Source organism: Dipodomys ordii, unplaced genomic scaffold (genome assembly GCF_000151885.1).
Source record: "Dipodomys ordii isolate 6190 unplaced genomic scaffold, Dord_2.0 Scaffold228, whole genome shotgun sequence".
In the NCBI taxonomy this organism is placed as follows: Eukaryota; Metazoa; Chordata; class Mammalia; order Rodentia; family Heteromyidae; genus Dipodomys; species Dipodomys ordii.
This window is the reverse complement of record NW_012267444.1, coordinates 1,480,767-1,494,934: the sequence shown is the minus strand read 5'-3', so window position 1 is coordinate 1,494,934 and position 14,168 is coordinate 1,480,767. Positions and strand designations below refer to the sequence as shown.

Here is a 14,168-nt window from a genome sequence, read left to right as displayed (position 1 = left end):
CGGTCGTGGGGCTTGAACTCTGGGCCTGGGCACTGTCCCTCAGCTCTTCAGCTCAAGGCGAGCGCTCTACCACTTGAGCCACAGCGCCACTTGTATTGGTTTTAAATAACTATGCAGAGGTAAGGGGAAGAGAACTTTAAGACTGCATGTATTGAAATGAGATGGAGAAAGCACTCATAGTGTAAACAGTGGGAACTTTTGAATCTCCTAGCTGTGTGATTTTGACCAAGTCAGTCTCTCAAGCTGTTTTCTCATATATTTTTAATTTACTCATTCCTTCCTTAACTACTTACTTGTCTAGAGCATATGACCCTAGCGATAAAAGTTGCAGTCCTTGATTATTATCAAGGAAATTAGACAATTCAATACAATAAATACAAGGGAATAATCACTCTGACAGTATACTTGAAGTACTCTAGAAGCATTGAGGAGTGATGAAACACTCCCTGGAAAAATGATTTCCCATGAACTGAGACTTGAAGGACTATTTCATGTTTTCTAGTTAGATTAGGAATAGGTCACTGTTAAGCTTGGCTTCACTATATAAACATGCTATATATTCAATGAGTTGTTTTCAAACTGTCTTAAAGGCAGTTAATGATGATCCCTTAAATGAAAGGAATAATCTCTGGTCACAGTTAATTTTGGAGTCCTCCTTCCTACTGGGTCCCTAGACAGGAGCTCCAATCACTAGCCTTAGAGCTTATCTCCAAACCTTCTCTGTACTCTGAAATGCAAGAAAACTATGATCTAAACAAATAATATAGGATGGTGCAAAGTAACTTAGGTCCTACCTTAATTCTGCTACTGGCATATGTATATCTGTGTCTGTCTACCTACCTCTTTACCTCTTTTTCATTTTTCCTTGAATAATCTCTGTCCTTTTTACTTTTTAACATATACTTCCAACACATACCGAAATTAAACTCAAAGTACTTCTATATTACATGTTTTAATATGTTTTTTATTGTGAAAATACTATCCAGAGGGGTTACAGTTACATGAGCAAGGTAATGAGTACATTTAAGCATTGTTGCCTCCTCCTTTGTTTTCCCCCTACCATCCCTTTCCTCCCACATCCACAACTACAGTCCCCCTCTACCCTACCCCTCCCACCCCCGCCTAAATTGTAAAGTTTGTTTTTCAACATAGTGTCTTGTACATCTCTTTGTTACAGTGGGTCAACCTGTATCCCTATTTAAGCATTTTGTTTTTTCCCTTCCCCTCCCCAAATTATACTGACATCAAATACAGTGAAAACGGGTTATAACATGGGAGAGGAACATACAAAGCAACAAAAAATCACATGGTACCTTATAAATACATTAGAAACAATAGCAAGAAAGAAAAAAAACCACTTGTGTCCCTATCTTGGGGTTCATTTCACTTAACTTCATCTTATCTGGTCATATGTACACATTATAGGTACCTAATATTCTAAACCAGTACTGTACCTAGCTTTCATTGTCTCATTGTATATATTCTCCTAAAATGGAGAGACATTGCTTTTGGAAGACTTTGTTGTTGTTGTTGGTCATGGGGCTTGGACTCTGGGCCTGGGCAATGTCCCTGTGCTCTCCAGCTCAAGGCTTGAACCATAGCACCACATAGGTTTTCTGGTGGTTTATTGGAGATAAGAGTCTCAAGGACTTTCCTGCTTGGGCTGGCTTTGAACCGTGCAGATCACAGTCTCCTAAGTAGCTAGGATTACAGGAGTGAACCACCAGAGCCCGGCTTGGAAGATTTTTTTCTAATAAACTTCTTTGAAGTCAGTTGCCCTAAACTTATTCTTCTTGAGGTATGCTTCGCTTCCTTCCCTTAAGTTCTTATCATTTTGAAAAATCTATGTAATATCTTTAAACCTCCATTTTCTCATCTTCAAAGTAAATTATTGAACAACATGATTTGTAAAACTTAAACCTCAGTGGCTTAAAAGGGCAGTAATTTTTGTTGACACTGATTGGGAGAAGATCTTCACTAGCCATACAACGGACAAGGGGTCTCATATCTAAAATATACCTGGAACTCAAAAAATTAAATCCCCAACAACAAATCCTCAAAGAAACAACTGCTAAAGACTTTAAAGAGAAACTTCTCTGAAGAGGAAAGAAGAATGACCAATAGACACATGCAGAAATGCTCAACCTCCCTAGCCATAAAAGAAATGCAAGTCAAAACAACATTGAGATAACACCTCACCCAGTTAGAATGGCTATAATCAAGAACTCTAGTAACAACAGATGCTGGAGGGGATGTGGACAGAAGGAAACCCTACTGCATTGTTGGTGGGAGTGTAAACTTGTTCAACCACTTTGGAAAGTAGTATGGAGGTTCCTCAAAAGACTCCACAAAGAGCCCCCCTATGACCCAGCAATCCCACTTTTGGGCATTTACCCAAATGATCACAAGACCATACTAAAGCTACCAGCACAACTATGTTTATTGCAGCATTATTTACCATAGCTAAGATATGGAACCAACTCAGATGCCCCTCAGTAGATGTATGGATCACAACTGTTATTTCTAAGAACCTAGAACAATGCTAGGTTCATGGCAAGCTATCAAATATTTATTTTGATTTTTTAAAAATCCGAACAAGATTGTGGGTGATGTATAATCATTTAATGTTTTCAAATCCAATGCAATTCATTCATCCTACAGTTCTTAAGAAAGTAGTTAACTTAAGTCTGGGAATTCAGGAAACTTAGAGAAAAAATACACTGAAAGTGGTTATTATTAAGTTGTATAGATAAAAGATGGCTAGCAAACATTAAAATTGGTATTACCTATAGAAGGTATTGAAAGAATATTGTAAAATATTGAAAACATGACTAAAACTCAGCTAGGCTTAGAATGATTTTTAAAAGTCAAATCTGTATCCAAATGACATACAATTAATCCTCATGCTTAAAAGAGTATAGTATGATAAACCAAAATTTGCTTAATGGGTACTGACAGTTAATTATAACAGTATTTATATGAGTGGAATGAGGCAAGCAAAGCAAGAATCAGTTTTTAAATGTGAGGTTAATGAACTGAACCTTGCATCTGAAAACCTGTCATCTGTGCTTATGAAATGGGGCATAATATTTCCATATTGACATTCAGAGGATGATTTAGTTTTGTAGCTATAATTATATCTGATTTTTCTACACATTCTCCTTTGGTTTCTAATAGATACTTATCCATAATAATTTTATATCTGTGATATTTAATGTAGTAGACTTGCTTTTTTATTAATAAGTTTTTTTATTGTGAAAGTACCATACAGAGTGGTTACAATTACATGAGCAAGGTAATGAGTACATTTCTTGTCATTGTTGCCTCCTCCTTTGTTTCCCCTTACCATCCCTGCCCTCCCAGATCCACCCCCCCTTAGTTGTTTTCCTTGTGCTTGTTCAGAATTGTCATCAAGTTACCCATCCATCTCTTTGTCTATTCTTTCTCAACTGTACTGCATTAGCCCCTTTTCTTCTGTATCTTCTTCAGCATCAGCATGCACATTGCCTTTTGACCAGTTTCCATTTGGATATCCTTAGGCAATTTCACCCATGACCATAACTCCCAACTATTGTCTACTCATTTATTCCAACAAAGAGCAAATGCAAATGCATTCCAGGTACTGTTTTAGGTGTTTGTGATATGTCAGTGGGCAAAACTAAAATTTCTGTCGTCTTGATTGTGTTATCGTGTGGGATGACTAACAATAAAGTATGAACACAGCAAACAAGCAAATTTTATAAAGTTAGAAGGATATAAATGCTGTGAAAAATGAACTACAGATTCTGGGAGGTACTTTGATGGCACTTTCCAATTTTAAATAAGGTAAGCAGAGAGGACCTTACTATTAGTTGGTTTCTGGAGATTAAAAGGAAGCAAATAAGCATGTAAATATTTAAAGATACAAACATAGAGAAGTGTGGCTGGAGTGGTGAAGAAAGAACAAGGGAGTCAAAGTGACTGAAAGGTAGAAAGTACATGATAGTGAATAGCAGGATATGGGACAGAGGAGATGGGATGTCATGTCACGCAGAAACTTAGTCACCTTTTGTCTAAAAGGGATGTATGGAGCCACCAAAAGTTTAGGGTAGAAAATAGCACGATCTATCCTATGTTGAGAATTTGTTTGATACACAAGGAAAATAAAACATTTAACTTGGAACAGGGTGATAGCATTGGAGGTGGCTATCCTGTGTAAACTGCTTGTCATTGCAACCAACATTTATCCTAACAAATGTTGATATAAGAGAATTACATAAGAAATGACACTATATATCTATCCCACACTAAACCTCTATACCTATATATTTCTTAGACAGTTCAAACTCAGTCTAAAATTGACTTTATGGGTCATTTGTGATATTTTTATAAGTGTGTGACATAGCCATTAGAGTAAGCTGAATAATGTCCCCTCAGTATGACCAAAGAGGCTTTCCAGATGTAATTAAAATCTTGAAATGAGAAAGGAGCATACTGTAGTCAAGGAAGGAGGGAGAGGGGCACCTCGTAGAGAAACATTACTGTCCTCTTGATGGCAAAGGAAAACCAAATGGACCTGCTGAAACTTAGGTTTTCAGAGTCAGGGGCCTCCTCTCACGATGACAGCCTCCACAGTGATGGGTGTCGGGCACTGCACATGAACCTTGAAAAGCCAATTGCTCTTGTCATAAACATTCCTTGGACCTCAGTGGCTAACTGAGCTGAGAGAACACTTTGTACATGTTGTCATATACGAAAGTGCACTATACCTTTTGACAAAGATACTGGTTTCACAACGGTCTGGGTTGGATTCAGTGTTCTTCAGAAGAACTTCAGAATGGAATACAATGGAAAATCATAGTATTGAGGGAGTAAAGCTCCATGTTCAAGCTCAAAGACCAAAAAATGTACAATGGGATCAAACATTGGATGAAGACAAATATTTCTGAAAAATTATTATTCATTAAGTAAAGCAAACAAAACTGAAAAAAGTCATTTAGATCTCCAGAACTATAAAATAACAAATTTATATTGTTTTCAGACACTAAGTTTGTGGCAATTCGTTATAATGGCAACAGGAAACTAATATGATAATCAACTAGTCTCAAAATTCAGTCTTTCCTATCTTTGATTTTCTACTTCTAATCACTTTCTGTGCCTTACTAATCTACTTAAAAGATATCTTTTGCTCCTGTTACTACTGATTCAGGTTAAGATTTCATTGTAACTTATTGGGACAGCAGTGATGTCAAAAGATTCCATGAGCAAGGAAGATTATGGCAAAGTAGATTGTTTCTCCCTTAAAAGTATTATAAACATTTACGTAAATCTGTTGTGTACATTCAACTTCCATAACGCCTCTAGCCACTTCCCTCTATCAAATAAACTTCTCCCCATTCTTCCTATAGGATTCTGGGGACAGTTATTGTTCCTTGTTTGGATAGCCCACTAATTAGTACCATTGTATTCTTGCTTCCTAGAATCCAGTCTCTCTTGGGGGTTGAACAATCTCTTCATTCTATATGTTTTGCCTTTATTAACTGGTCATCACCATACATTTCAAATTAAGCTGGATGTGGTGGTTCACAACCATAACCCCAGGACTGGGGAGATGGAGGGAGGAGGATCATCAATTCCAGGCAAGCCTGAAGCACATTGCAAGATCTTATCTAAACTTTTTTTTTCTTAATATAGTCAAATTTTTTCATGGCTTCCTTTCCAGGCTTCATCTGTTGCCACTACCTGATTCTCATCTCACTTTGTAGCTATTAGTAAACTGCCTATAGTCATTAGATACAATATGTATTTCTGTTGGTCTTTACTTGTCTAGATTATATTTCTTTTCTCTTCCTTTCTTCCTTTCTTTCCTTCTTTCTCCTTCCTTCCTTTCTTTCTTTCTTTCCTTTCTTTCTTTCTTTCCTTTCTTTCTTTCTTTCTTCTTTCTTTTTCTTTGCCAGTCCTGGAGCTAGAACTCAGGGCCTGGGGACTCTGTCCTTTCCTCCTCCTCCTCTTCCTCCTTCATTTTTGTCGGTCATGGGGCCTGAACTCTGGGCCTGAGCACTGTCCTCAGCTAGCACTCTACCACTTGAGCCACAGCACCACTTCCATTTTTTTCTGCTTATGTGGTGTTGAGGAATCAAATCCAGGGCCTCGTGCACTCTACCACTGAGCCACCGTCCCAGTCCCTAGATTATATTTCTTCAAGGGAAAGAAAGTGAAAATTCTAATAAACTTAAGACATCGCGAGAGCCTTCTCAAATTATATACCCTTTCCAAACTATTAAAAATTTATTTTTCTGTTGTCTCTCCCTTCACATGCTTCTATTTATAATGTAACTGTAATTTTTTGTATTTTTCACTCACTATTATGTTAGATCTCCAAAATCAGAAATATGTAAATTCTTTATAGTTCCAACAAATAACACAGTACCTCACACTTGGAAAATGGTACTTTAATTGAATAACATCATCTTTTTAGCTAGTCATAATTTGTTTCCAGCAATTCTGAACTCAGGGCTTTTCCCTTGCTATACAGGCACTGTACTGTTTGAATCATGTCTCCAGCTCTTACAATCTATCTACATGGTGACATTTGTTTGTTGAAGGCTTGTTGTGAAAATGGAGACAAGTTCTTTTCCTCATTTATTGTATCTTCTACCCCAGGGATTATATAAACATGTCATTATTATACTAGGGAAGTTATCAAATTGGAGTGTATAGAAGGAAGGGTGACAAAGAAAGATGCTGTTATAGAAATAAAATATAACAAGTAGTAAAGTAATTAATGTCATTATGAAGACATAAGAGCTGCGCTCAAATATTGTATAGGTTTTAGGATGGAAGAGAGTCAGGTAGATTTTATTCTTTATAGCTATAGGCATAGAAGTGGAAAATGGAGATAGATTTGAGCACACTGTGAGGAAGGAGAACAAAACTGTATCAAAATTCACTTTATGATTTAACAAAAGTTTCTTTGAACACTTGCTATGTATTAGGCATAGTTTTAGGCACCAAAGAGTCAATGAAGATTCCTGCTCTCACATAGCTTATAAGTGAGGGAAAATGCTGAACATACAAACAGCAAATCAAAGGATGACTGACCAATCTTGTGCAGACAATGAAAATAAAATGCTAATAATGACTGGCTGGTTTTTTTGCATTATATAATATGGGAAGATCTCTCTGAGAGATGATATTTACACTGATTTATCTGGTAGGAAGCAGCCATAGGATGATCTGAGGGAGGAAGATTTTTAGCCAAGGAAGCAGTTCTACGGCCTTAAGGCAGGAGAGAACTTTTAGGATATTTTTAAAAAATCAGGTTTGCTAGATGAAATATAGTGGTCAAAATGGTGAATAACAAGACTTGAGAGGAATTAGAGCCATTCATGTAAGGCTTTATAGAAAGAGGTGTTCTTGACATATTTATACTGGTAAAATCTTGAAACGGTTTCAGCATGGACATTAAGAGCTACTTTATGCTTTAAAAATAGTGTTCAGTTGTCCACTTGGAGTATATTACATAGATTGTGAGGGAAAAGTAAAAGCTGGGATGATCTTTAAAATCTATTGCTGATGTCTAGGTAAGAAATAATGGTAGCTTCACCTGGGATAGAAATGGAGCAGATGAAAATAAGAAGAATTAGGACATGTCTTGGAGATAGTCAAAATAATTGTCTTCCTCACTATGTACTAAAATCTGTCTCTATTTTTCCACTTCTATGCCTATAGCTACAAAGAACAAAATCTACCCGACTTTCTCTTCCACATAAAAACTGATACAATATTTGAGTTACAACTCTTACATCTTCATAATGACTATTCTACTACCTGCTATCTTTTATTCCATAACAGCATCTCTCTTGCTCACCCCTCCTTGTATACATGTATACACTCCAATTTGTTAAATTCCCTAGTATAATAATGTGTTTACTTAATCCCTGGGGTAGAAGAGATTGGCAGGAAAAAAAAGAATCAAGATTAAATCCCAAATTTCTGGCTTCATCAACGGAATAGAGCAACAGGGGCTATTAATAAGACTGAAATTTCAGGGGGAGGATTTTATTGGTAGAGAGTGGGATTAATTAGCTCAATGTTATCTTTTGTTTGTATTAGGTTTGAGATGCCGTGCTGCAATGAAGGTAGACAGTAGAGGGAGTCTGGAGCTCAAGAAAGGTCAGAGCTACATTGTTTTTTGAGTAATTGATATATATATATATATATATATATATATATATATATATATCTTTTTTGATTATGCAACTGGAGAAATCCTTTCAGGAAACTGAATATGAGAGAAACAGAAGATCCAAGCAAAAACCTAACTCACATCAGGAAAGTTAACTCACGAATGGTACAGTTGTTCAAGCAAAGATGTGAGAACCATCAAGGGATGTCCTGCCAGAGGTTGCTGCCAGAATAAAGGGTTGCCAATAAATTCTCAGACTCTGCTCAAATTTAAAATTCTGTGACAGTGAAAGTTCCAAATAATGTGATAAGTAGAATTGGCTAGTAATGAGTTTGACCTTGTGAGTGCATCTAAGTCAAAATTTATTAATTTAAAATCTGTCTCTTAACTGGCTGTTAATTATATATAATATAGCTCAGGTATAGAGGATTTGCTAAGCAAGTGCAAGGTACTGCGTTCAACCACCAGCACTACACAAACAGACAAAAAATCTGTTAATGGTCCTCTATCATCATTGGAATTTTTCCTCTCTCCTCCATATTTTTTCATTTATTTTATTCTCTATTTTACTACATTTTTCTTTCCCATGGGCTTTTCAAAGCACATAGGCATTACTTACCCCAGCTTTTGACACTATGAATCCCTGCTATAACTCCAAATATAATAGTAACTTAAAACCACCAAAAGTGATAATTAGATGGCTATTTGTTGATAGTTCCAAACCACAACTCTTGTTTTGTGTGCATGAATAATCATTAAGGAACATAATGCAGGAGTTCTCCAATAGCACAGTAAAACACAATTAACAAACATCTCTGCTTTCTGCAGAACTTAAACTGTTCTTATCTGTCTACTGTACACCAGAGTGTGTCCATGTGCTTAGTGCAGTGCTACCCACATGATGTGAGCAATAAACACTGCCTTGAATGAATGAACAAATGTACATCTGGTCTAATCAAACTAATACATAAACCCAAAGAATAAGTTGAGTTAGACTAAGTACTTGGGAATCTGTTTCAGACTTTACAGAGAGATCACAATGCACATCTTTTTATAAGACCTTCAGTATATTTATTAGTAGGTTGACATATTTGGACTGTTGCACACTGCAACATGTCATTGGCTCTTATTTTGTTCAATTGTAGAGAATGTGGAGTCAACTTTAACCATATTTAACATAAAAATAGAACTTTTTAATATGCTTAATAAGTTTTAAAAATATTCTAAGTGACGGATGGAAGGGGTGCACAACACTCATAAGTCACATGTTGAAAGAAACCACATTTGTATAATTAGGTAAAGATAATAAAAATTTAAAAATATATTACAATGAAGATGTATACACATTGTCACTTGTGCTTTGAAAATCAACTTACACATATAAACATATAACTTCAGTGTATGAAAAAGGAAGAGGTCATAGTATTATAGAAAACAGTATCTTTGTGTAGTGAGGGAAACGTACTTATTTTTTTTAAACCTACATTTTCTAACACTACATTTCCTTGAACAGTAATATGTAAGCTGTATAGTACAAGACTGCAAATAAATCATTAGGGTATAATGTACACACAAGTAAAACATTATTTTTCATATAATTCAGGAATGTAAGAGTAAAGAAACTATTGAGCAACTAAGTCAATATTTCTTATTCCTACATAAGCACTAGATGTACAACTTTTTGAAAAAAGGAGTAGTGTACTCTTATAAAAATAAGCTTGTTACTCTATTGTAAAAACAGTTGAGATTATTACCTCCATATAAGTGCCAAATTACAGCTTCTGTCTTGAACATAGTCTTTGGTTTTCTTGAGGAGCAATTCCACAAAGTCAGGATTACCTTTTCTGGCAAAAACCCAGTATAGAATTGTATTCACACATATTTCAGTAAATTCAAGATTAAAATTTAGTTCAAAACGGTATCCCGATTTTTCCACAAATGCAATATAGTCTGTGAGTAGTATGTCAAACCCATCGAGGTCGACATACCTCAAAATTTTTGCCAGTGTTCGGTAAATCCTAGGTTCATAGCAATGATATCCCCACTGACCCAAAAACTGCAAGGATGGTCGCTTAACAATTTTTTCAATGAGATTGCAGAATATATTGCCTCTTGGAAAAGAAGTCTTTCGACATAGTTTAGAAGATTTACTCATTGCTTCGTAAGGCACAGTGTAGAAACAATGTCACAGGTAGTCATACTCTGTCCCTCCCGTTACATATTTTGATATGTTACACTCAGAAAGTGCCCTTTAAGCTGCATGCAGGAAAAAAAACAGATGCATTATTACCAGGACTTACTGGATGACATCACAATAGATGAAGATCTGTCATCAGCACAGGTCAGAAATTTGGGATATTATATGTAACTTGGAGATATTTGAGAGCGACACACTCAACAAATGGTAGGCAAAAAAAAAAAAAACTTTCCCAAAATTCAGCTTGGTCTTGTGTGTTTTTCAAGTGTTCAAAGCACAGTTTATATATTAGACTAACTGATACTGTTCTCATGTTCTCCATGAATTCTTCTTGTTCTCAATTATCATTGGTTATTTCTCTTATTTTATAGTTGAGATTGTTTAGGCACTATGTTGTCCCTCTGAGAGAGAAGGTGTAATGCAATATTAAGAAACTTAATTCCAGAATTTTGAATTTTATAGAAATGATTTCTCTTTGAACCAGGCAAAATATATACACTTTGGGCATTAAAGGTACTTCTTGCTTGAGGGTTGGAGGTTTTTCCTAATGATTATAGTACTTGCCTACCATTTGTGAGGTCCTGAATCTGACAAAAAGGCTTCAAGTTCATATTCTTGACCTAGTAAAATAAAGGAAAATATGTCACAATTGTGTCATCATTGTTTACTAGTTCATGTTTCTTCTACCTTTTTATTACCATTCACAAAATGATGAGTCTCAATTCTAATAATCCTGAGTATATGTATTTGTATTCTAAAGGTAGCTAAATGTGTGATTTCTCTTTAGCAAGAGAAAATTATAACTTTGGGTTCATTCTGATAGGCTGCATTAGATTTTGTAAATTCTGAATTTTTCATCATGATAACAATACATGTTGTCATCTCTCCGAAACAAGTATCTAATCCTTTTTCTCCATCTCAAAATACATTTTTTTGGGGGGTCTGGTCATGGGGACTGAACTCTGTGCTTGGGTGCTGTCCCTCAGCTCTTCAGCTCAAGGCTAGCACTCTACCACTTGAGCCACAACACCACTTCCGGCTTTTCTCTTTTTGCTTATGTGGTGCTGAGGAATCGAACCCAGGGCCTCAGGAATGCAAGGAAAGTGCTCTACCACTGAGCCATCTTCCCAGCCCTCAAAATAAATTTTAAAATCATTGAAATATTTGTGTTGACTTGTCAAACTTGAAACATAATGGAGTCCGTGAAAATCTCTGAGATATTCATGTTAGTATTTTTATCAGTAGTATTTCAAGTATTTTACACAATTTATATATGGATATTCATATATAAATAAATTGACATTTTTATACTAATGGAATAATCGATTCTATGAGCTGATTTTTATTTACATAACAATGTATTTGTGGACGCTTTTGTATGAGCATATATAACTCTTAAAACCCACTTACTGAATTCTTGTTGCTGTTTAAGTACTTTATATATTAAATCCTTCAATATTTTTAATAACTCCATAGATAAGGAAACTATGGTAAATAACTTCATGGGCAAGAATGACTTGCTCAAGATGAAATGTCTACCATGTAGTGAAACTAATGTTTCAGGAAAAATGGGTTTAGAACCTTTACTTCTATTCTCTTAGTTATTCAAAAAATGAGACCTACCTTTTGTTTTGTTTTGTTTTGTTTTTTTATTTAGTATTACACCACCTAATATTTATTGTTTAATATTTTTTATCATAAAGATACTGTACAGAGGGGTTACAGTTAACATGAGTATGGTAATGAGTTCTTTTTTTTTTTAACCAGTTCTGTGGCTTGAACTCAGGGCATGGGCTCTGTCCCCAAGCCTTTCTGTGCTCAAGGCTAGCTCTCTACCATTCTCAAGAGGTAGAGTTTTTTCTCTTATGTGGTATGGAGGAATTGAACTCAGAGCTTCAAGCATGCTAGGCAAGCACACTCTCATTTTTATGGCTAATTTATGAATAAATTCGTCATGAAAGAAGAGCTCTATAATTAAATATCAATAAAACAAAATATAAACAAAGAAAATTAATCCTATTTGGGAGTCAAAGTAGTTCAGAATATACATGAAAGGAATGACAGTGTAAATGTCTGGACTACTGAATTGAGTGAATTTTCTTCATTTCCTTTATACATTTTTTTAATTTGAATGTCAGTATGTTAATTTTTATAAGTAAAAAACTAGTCATGTTCATGTTGACTATAATAACCAGAACATAATAGGTCATAATAGTACTGACGAGTTCTTTAATTTTTTTAAAACTTATAACCATTACTGATAATGAATATTAAAAAGTTAAAAGAGTACTGTTTTGATTAACATATATTAAATTCTGATTAATAATACCTGCTGAAATATATTGAGCTCTTAATTACTTAAAAACAATGCTAGACAAGTGTTTATATATGCCTTTTGTCATTTAATTCTCATGTTATTCTGTAATATTATACCCACTTTATGGCTAAGAAGGTTTATTATTAGATTATTAAGTCAGATGTCATACAGCTAGGAGCAGTGACGGGAACCAAAATTCTACTAACAATTCAGGTTCTTTGTGCTCAGCTGCCATTACATAGCCAAATGTATCTAATATGTCTCTTCTTCATGAAAATTCCTCAAAAATGTTTGTTTAATGGCACTACAAATATTTTCAATAGCTTTAATAAATGTTTTGTCTTAAAGAAAAATATTACACATATCATTCCTACATTTTATTTTGAGAAATGGTGAGATGCTGTGTGCTTGCTCTTGAGACAGGCTTGCTTTGTAAAAGCCCAGGCTGACTCCAACTCATGATCCTCCAGCCTCAGCCTCCCTAGTGCTGTAATTCCAGACATGTTTCACCAGGTTTGGCAAGCTAACTTTTTTAAAAAAAATGATTTAAAATTAACATGAAAATAAAATGTATATTGACCTCTATGTGTTGTATATCAAGAGCTTCATAAGTCCCTGTGTGATCTGGAAGATTTACACTTGAAATCATTATCACACAATAATCCTTTAAGTATTTTTCCTTTAATAAATCCATCACATTTCGTTTTTAAGAAAACAGATTAGAAGAATCTCAGAACAATAGGGACGAAGGAAGTTAAATGTCACAACCTCCTGACAGGAGTTCTTTTGCTCTACCTGGATAGAAATTACAGGCAGGTAAGGACGTACATGCAGGTGTCAGAGTAGATGACAATGAACGGTAACAGGCAGGCCTGGATTTTTGCCAGTTAGGACACTGGCCCAGTGTTTGGACCTCAGGATTCCAATCTGAGGTCTGAGTTGCTAAGGTGGCAGCACGAGTTTGGGAACTCAGGCCCAAACAGCTACATAGAGCTTGGAGTCCTAGTATAAACTCCCTTTGTACCCAGGTGATCAAATATTCTCTGCTGCCAGTCACTGCTTAAGTTTACCATTCCTGCCAGTTTTTCCAGGACTACTCAGCTTGCTGGCCTGTTGTTGCACTGCAGTCAGTCAAACTTCCTTCCAAGCCATTCTTGTTTCCTTTTTCATTCTCTGCTCAGCAAAGGCCAAAAGACCACTTTATTTGGATCTGATGCTGTAAAGTCACAGGAGCAGTAAGTGTTATTTCCCATTTGCTCACAAAGTGAATTGAGCACTTGCTTATATATAGCCAGAAGGGTGAAGGAACACTAATATCGAAGTTTCCCTTACGTTTGCAGTAATCATGGTCCACTCCATTATGCAAATGAAGGGCTATGTTGGCACCAATCACATGTCTTCCGGTGAGTTCAATTCCTCCTCCTCTTAAACCTGTCTGGTCTGAGGCAGGGATTGGGAGGAATGGTAGTGTGTCTGTTATATTTCCG

General features: G+C 35.6%; 1 protein-coding gene across 1 annotated transcript in view; it reads right to left on the bottom strand.

Moving 5' to 3' along the window:
• Positions 1–10,322, bottom strand: part of Asb17 (ankyrin repeat and SOCS box containing 17) — a 14,065-nt gene extending 3,743 nt beyond the window's left edge. Inside the window, exons 1-2 of the mRNA XM_013035875.1 lie at positions 9,922–10,322; positions 9,652–9,706 (exon numbers count right to left, since the gene is read on the bottom strand). Coding sequence (XP_012891329.1) covers positions 9,652–9,706; positions 9,922–10,322 — 456 coding nt within the window. The remainder of the gene's footprint in view (positions 1–9,651; positions 9,707–9,921) is intronic.
• Between the last annotated feature and the right edge of the window lie 3,846 nt (positions 10,323–14,168).